We start from the raw sequence: 6,701 nt of genomic DNA, 5'->3' as shown, positions 1-6,701 counted from the left end.
AGTAATAATTCTTCGAAGTTTAAAAATCAAGCATTATTACTAAGTATTTATTAAAAAAATTAGATAGTGACAATCCCAAGTCATATGAGTCAACCCACATTAGAAACCCTAGAGATTCCAGTTGAAATCCTACCAAAAATTGTCAATAATTCTAAGGTTTTCCAACGGATTTGACAATTGTTGGTGTCCTAATTTTAGGACATTTGTATGACCAACATGTAACAATGGTGGGGCAAGCTTGCAAGGGAGTGGGTGCATTACTAAAGTATATCACGTTGTGTCTCTCACTAAAGTTTTGTGCAGTTCTCGGGAAAATGAGGGAAAGGGAGGGAAAGTCTATTTTTTTGTCTGAAAATTTCCTTTTTCATTATTGTTTTTGCAAAAATCCAATGTGTAGAAAATGGAGAACTGGGCATTTATTGAGCATTTCTTCGTATGATTGGGAGGATGGAAAATTGAGAAATTAGAAAATGTTAGGAGGATAAAATTTTTGTATTTTTCATTGTGTGTTTGATAGAGAAAATAGAGAAGTGGAAAGAAAAAGAAAAAAAATAACTATTATGTCTTTATGATTAAAAGTAGAATATAGAAAAAGTGGTGGTAATTTTTTTATCTCATTGCCATTTTCCTTTCTCTTTTCTTCCTGATTTGGAGAGAGAAAAAAAAATGGCGAGCCCAATAAATACTCCACGCACCATTTTTTTTTTTTTTCTTCCCTTTTAACTTTAACCAAACAATAGAAAATCACATTTTCCTCTGCCTTTTCCTTTCCCATTTTTTATCATCTCTATTTTCAACCCAACCAAACATAAGCTTATATTAGAGCATTATAGTTTTTTTTTTTGTAAAAGATCATTTTTCATTATAGTTTTTCTAAAAGTCCTCTGAAACTTTCCTTTTCCTTTATAGTTTCAATGTTTTTGTGAGAGAGTGATCATATCCACACAAAACTCAATTAAGCAAATATATTTAATATGAATTAGTTGTGTCTATGGGTCAGGTTGGATTTTGGACACGAATGTGCATCACATCCCTTACATCCCATCTCGTGGACTAGACAGAAACTTTGCCTCCTACCTATGACTTCTTCATGTCAAGAGGAGATTACACACGTAAACAAAGATTTTGATGAAATAAGTATAATTTGACAATTTTTGAACTTGTTTATTTAAACAATAATCACACAACATATATCACAATTGCTAGGGTAGTAAATTGTGATTGGTGTAGAACAAACGTGATGTCAATGGGGTTCCAATGAAAGTGATGTTGCACAAATTACAACCTACTACTTCAACACGTTGTAAGAGGGAGGGTCTAATTGACAAGTGTTGAAGTGAATTGGTTAAAGCTGAGGTTTAAACGAAGAAAAAAAAATTATTGCAATCAACCAACCTTTTTTTTAAGGGAATTGAGCAACTAAAGTTAAACATGTATTTATTTATTAGGTCTTGTTACTTTCCACCTAATAAATTCCTAACGCACTTCAACATCCACATCCATTAACAAAAGCCGAAAAAAAAATCAAATTGCCGACAATTTTATTTTGGTGGGGGTGGATTTGGGGGGAAGAGATTTTGAACTGCAAAACATAGATTTTGAACTCTGCTCTGATTTGGAGTTTGGTTCACTTGAATATTAGGAACACCAAAACAACTTATCTTTTTTATGTCATATATATATAACCTGCAGAAGTAATCACACGAGAGTATTTTACAGCTTAAATCCAAAAGTTAAACCTTATTTAGGTGAAAGCTCCTATGCCACACAGGACAGCACATAGGGCAGACTGGTTTATACACGAGACAACTGTTTGAGAGATATGTATACTAGGTGCAGGAGTTTCATATCCTTTAATGCAGCCTCCCGGGTCCCGAATGCAGCTGCAGTGTCCGGCTTGGGACAACCTGAAGAACACCTGGTAGTTCTGCCAAGAAAGAAATAAACAAATAAATCATCCACTTTATCATGGAGAACATTATACTGGTAGAATTAGTAAAAAAAAAAAAACAAAAGAGGACATGTTAATTAAGAATATGTTTTGATTAGTCTGCTGAGGATTCATTGTCAATCCCAGAGTTTTACGACTATGGATTGTGTTGTTGTATTATGGAGAATATAATAGAGTAGGAATTTCTTGGCATAACAATGATGAGAAACACAGTAAATTGTATAGGAAATTTTAAACAGGTCATCACTTAAAATAACAAGTAGACTGATGGTATAGAACTAAAAGTCAGATAATAAATAACACAATCACTTCATAGCATATAACATAAAATATTATCAAGATATTATTGCCGGTAGGTGTCCAGCACAAAACCAAAGCATAATCGTGTCTAGTATAATAAGGTAGCAGGATTTACATAATTTCTCTCTTACTCCTACTATACCACCATAAAGTTTTTTCTGCTAGAAAAAAGGAAAACAAAAGAACAACAAAAGTAGAGGAGGTGACCAGAGTCCGTGAAGATGATGCTTATAAATAAAATAACTAAAATTCTACTAAGGGAAATTCAGGCAATTTCTAGGCAACTATTGACTAGTTAACTCAACTGCTGTATGAAAAAAAAATGTCAGGTAAACTTTCAGCTCACATATAGGCTGATTTTGCATGATAATAGAACAAGAGAATAACGGAAGTGAAACATGACAACAAATTGGAAAATAGAGACCACCGATGGCCAGCCAAATCTAAAAGAGCTCACCCACAGACCACCGTAACCCCATATCAATTACTACCTTCAGTGCTGAAACAAAGAGTTATGGTCACTTCCACCACGACCTTGGTGGCACCTACCTCACAGTGCCATGGTATTGGAAAGTGCAAATAATGGCAGCACATACAGGACAAAAGCTGGTTTTGCTTTGAGGGAAAACCAAAGCCTCCAAAACAAGCTTTTAGACTTGTGTTTTTCAACCATAGTTCTCATCTATTCATTATTTGGTAACTGGCCATATGAATGCCATCCTAGCCGATAAGATAGCGCTCATTTTTTTTTTTTTTTAATCTCAATCTTTATTCATCTAGTCTGACTAACCTGATAAAATCACAAAGATAATGTAAATCTAGCAAACCTAATCTCCTATCTAGTCGAAGTGTTAAAGTAGCCCACGCGTAGTGTTCCATGTGCGGAAGTCTCCTCTACACACGTATCATAAAGGTTTAGATCCAATCAGATTCCATTTTAAATGGACTCTGCAAGATACCTAAAGTATCCAGGCAGAACAAATGTACACAGCATAACACACAACAATGATATGAGAATGACATTTGAATACAAGCCACCTAGTGTGGACTACATCATTGTAGACACTAAGAAAACCTTTCTTTTCTTCTTCTTTTTTTTGATAAAGAAAAAACCCTTTCCTCACTTTGGGTATCGTTTTTAAAATATAATTCAAAGACAAAAGTCCAAAATACAACCTTCGTCAGCCATTCAAATCTTCACTATTCTTATACTAGAAAAACTCCAACTGTGCATGTGCTTAGTGTCATATATTTGTTCATAGTTGGTCCCAAGCTCAGGAAAAGGAGGAGGGTTGTAATAGGTTGACGGCCATCATAAAATTTAGCCCACTCTATCATGACTGGATCCAATATAGATACTCATTGGTGGGGCATCCCCTAAGAATGGAAGAAAAGAATACATATGGCCGAGTCTAATTAGTTTATTGAGAATCTATAGCACATAACTAAAGAAAACTAAAATATTGTTTTCATCCTAAGCTTTAGGCGCAGTCTGCTTTTCGAACCTAAAATTTTATGTCCTCAAGCAGTGGCGGAGCTAGAATTTCAAATTAGGGGGGGCAAGATTAAAAGACAAGATTGAAGGTAGAATTAATCTAAGATAAATTAATCGATACTAAATACACACTATTTAAACATGTAATTTGGATCTTTGAAATAAATTGGAAAAATAAAGCAATGTAAAAATATTCAGAATATAGCAATATGCTTATGAAGTTTTATTTGGTTATATGCAACTCAATGCCATGAATGCTTCTAAAATTTCATATAGACATTTTTACTTTTTTATGTCGTTAAAATTCAAGTTTATAGCAAAAACTCAAGTTTGATATTGAAAAGGTTGATAACTAGAGAAAAAATTGTAAGCTGGAAACCAACTGGTAAGGCGCTAAAGTAGGCACATTACACATAAACATAGATTTTTTCTTTCAAAGTCCAATTTAGTGTATATATATATATATATATATATTTTTTTTTTTTTTCAGTCGTAGCTGGCAAAGTAATGTGCAAAAAAAAGTACTATTAGATGGAACCTATTATGTAAAAAAAGTGTTGCCATGTGAATGTAAAATTGTCTGACAATTGTTGACAAGCTAATAAATATAAATAACAAGAAAAAGTAGATTGTCTTTTGTGTCAACTATCAAGTGGGGACTTTTACTACATTTTACACCACTATTGCTTGAGAAATATTGAGAAGGCTTGCCCCCCCTCGACCCCCCCTCCCTCCGCCCCTGCTCAAGGTGTTATATTATCTGCATTAGAAAATCTGATATGGACCAATTCTTAAAAATAAATATATATATATATATATATATTTTTTTTTTTTTAAGACAGAAAAAGTGGCACCAAAATATTGGTCAAGCACATCATTGCAATCAGCCAAGTTGGTGAAAAATCCCCAAATCTTAAGTTAGGGCTTCGAGATGAAAACCCATTGATAATTAAAAAAAAAAAAAAAAACAATATAGGGGAAAGAAACAAAGAATAGATTGAAACAAGTAGTAATATGATAGAATTATTCATTTTAATTTCCATTGAATTAAGACCCAAACGAAAAACAAAGAGATCCGCATACTTGCAATGAGGGAAACTTGTTGGGGTGTAAGCTTAGCAGAGAATCCACTAGCTGCTGTCTTGTAACTATATATCAGAGCCTCCTTTGCAGCCTCTTCACTGTCAAAAAAATTTCCAACGCACAATTTTGAACAATATTTCTAATTTCTATAACAAAAGAATCTTTTTATCTTTTACGAAAGAGAAAAGAACCTGCCGAGGACGGAGGCTAGGGTTTGGATGTGGAAAGCCTCAGGCTCCATATCTTGGGGTCGCTCCACATATACGATGTGAACCGCCGATTCTGATTCTGATGATGATGATGATGATTGATCAGGTTTCTTTTCCGGAACACGCTCGGCCATTGTTGTAATCGGTATCAGCAGCAGCAATGTGAGAGACAGAAATGAAAGTATTCTTGGAGTTGGACCCATTTTTATAGCTTTTTATTTATTAACTTTTGGCTCTCATTTTTCTTTTATAGCCACAACTCTTTGCCACCACCACCGTCCAAGAAATCGGAGAATCACAATGTTCTTAATTATAATATTATCTTTGTATGGGAAAAACTGATTTTATTTATTTATTGTTACTATTATTTTGGGCATTATTCGTACTATTTTTACGGTGCTTAAGGGTTAAGTTTTACTATTTGTTTTTTTTTGGCTGAATAAGTTTTACTATTTGTTTAGTTTGCTGGTGTGTCTCCAGCATTTCTCTTTGTTAATTGTTAATTTGTTATGTATTTGTCTCTGCTTTGGGGTCTACGCTTTTTTTCCATAAAAATTCATTCGGCTGCCCTGGCCTTTAGTTGTTTCGTGTATTATAACTTCATATCAAGAAGTGTATATATTTCTTTTAAGGTAAAAATGCAAAATTGACCCTCTAATTTTTACAATTTTTCATTTCAGTTCTCCAACTTTTAGTTTTGTCAATTTAGTCATCTAACTATCAATTTTTGTCAATTCAAGACTTCGTTATAAGTCAGTTAGTGCTGCTGTTTGATATGCTTGAAACGACGCCTTTTTTTATTTTTTTATTAAATTCGGAATTAAAAAAATAAGAAAAATCTGGAAGAAAAAATAAAAAAAAGAATTGAGGCATCGTAGGCGTTCCAGTCACACTAGTGTACTGTCTAACCACGTCTTTAGGCTTTGGATCGACGAAGAAGAAAGCGTCAATAATCCCGGCCTCGCTCATCCACAATGTGTCGATTCTAGACCTATCCGACGGTAATGAGATCCCAGAATCTGCGTCCTAACTGGCCGTCAACACATCGATCTGCATCTCTGCCACATTCAGCCAGAAGAATCCAGAAGTTCCGTGAGACTTGCCGTGCGAGATCATGAAGGGAATCAAGCCGTAGAGGCCGAAAGGAGCCTTGTGTACGTATTCAAATCTGATTCAGTCTAGTGAGAAGACTTTAGTCACCTTCAAAACCGATTCAGTCACCTTCATCTTGGAAAACCGATTTAGTTTCTCTCTCTCAATCCGACTCAGCCTCTCTCTCAAACGGACTTGGTCTCTCTCTCTCAAATCTGACTCAGCCTCTCTTCCTTTTCCCCAAATTCTCTACGTTAGGGATTTGGATCTCTCAAAGTTTCTCTTTTTTGATTTACGTTAGGGATTTGTTTTGTTTTGATTCAGGGGAGTCGTTCCCCTTAATTTTTTTTTATTTTTTTTATAGATCTTTATTATTTTCTTTTAATTCTGAATTAAAAGAAGAAGAAGAAGAAGAGCAAAACGGTGTCGTTTCAAGCGTATCTAATAGCAGCACTAACTGAGTTGTAACGGAGCCTTGAATTGACAAAAATTGAAAGTTAGAGGACTGAATTAACAAAATTGAAAGTTAGAGGACTGAAATGAAAAACAGTGAAAGTTAGAGGGTTAGTTT

General features: G+C 34.4%; 1 protein-coding gene across 1 annotated transcript; it reads right to left on the bottom strand.

Moving 5' to 3' along the window:
• Window positions 1-1,631: 1,631 nt before the first annotated feature.
• On the bottom strand, window positions 1,632-5,359 carry LOC115975394 (subtilisin-like protease SBT3.3). The gene is made up of 3 exons (XM_031096157.1): window positions 5,021-5,359; window positions 4,830-4,927; window positions 1,632-1,927 (listed from the first exon to the last, which is right to left on the bottom strand). The coding sequence occupies exons 1-3, from the start codon at window positions 5,239-5,241 to the stop codon at window positions 1,854-1,856; spliced, it is 393 nt and encodes a 130-aa protein (XP_030952017.1). The 5' UTR covers window positions 5,242-5,359; the 3' UTR covers window positions 1,632-1,853.
• Window positions 5,360-6,701: the final 1,342 nt, after the last annotated feature.

This window comes from Quercus lobata, chromosome 2 (assembly GCF_001633185.2).
Source record: "Quercus lobata isolate SW786 chromosome 2, ValleyOak3.0 Primary Assembly, whole genome shotgun sequence".
NCBI lineage: Eukaryota > Viridiplantae > Streptophyta > Magnoliopsida > Fagales > Fagaceae > Quercus > Quercus lobata.
Note: the sequence above shows the minus strand (reverse complement) of the source record. Positions and strands in the feature narration are given on the sequence as shown.

Excerpts from the sequence above, each read along its gene's own strand:
- LOC115975394 (XM_031096157.1), bottom strand. The coding sequence starts at position 5,241 with ATGGGTCCAACTCCAAGAATACTTTCATTTCTGTCTCTCACATTGCTG. Across the intron at positions 4,928-5,020 it reads CTAGCCTCCGTCCTCGGCAG|TGAAGAGGCTGCAAAGGAGG; the intron begins GTTCTTTTCTCT and ends TTTTTTTGACAG. Across the intron at positions 1,928-4,829 it reads ACAAGTTTCCCTCATTGCAA|AACTACCAGGTGTTCTTCAG; the intron begins GTATGCGGATCT and ends CTTTCTTGGCAG.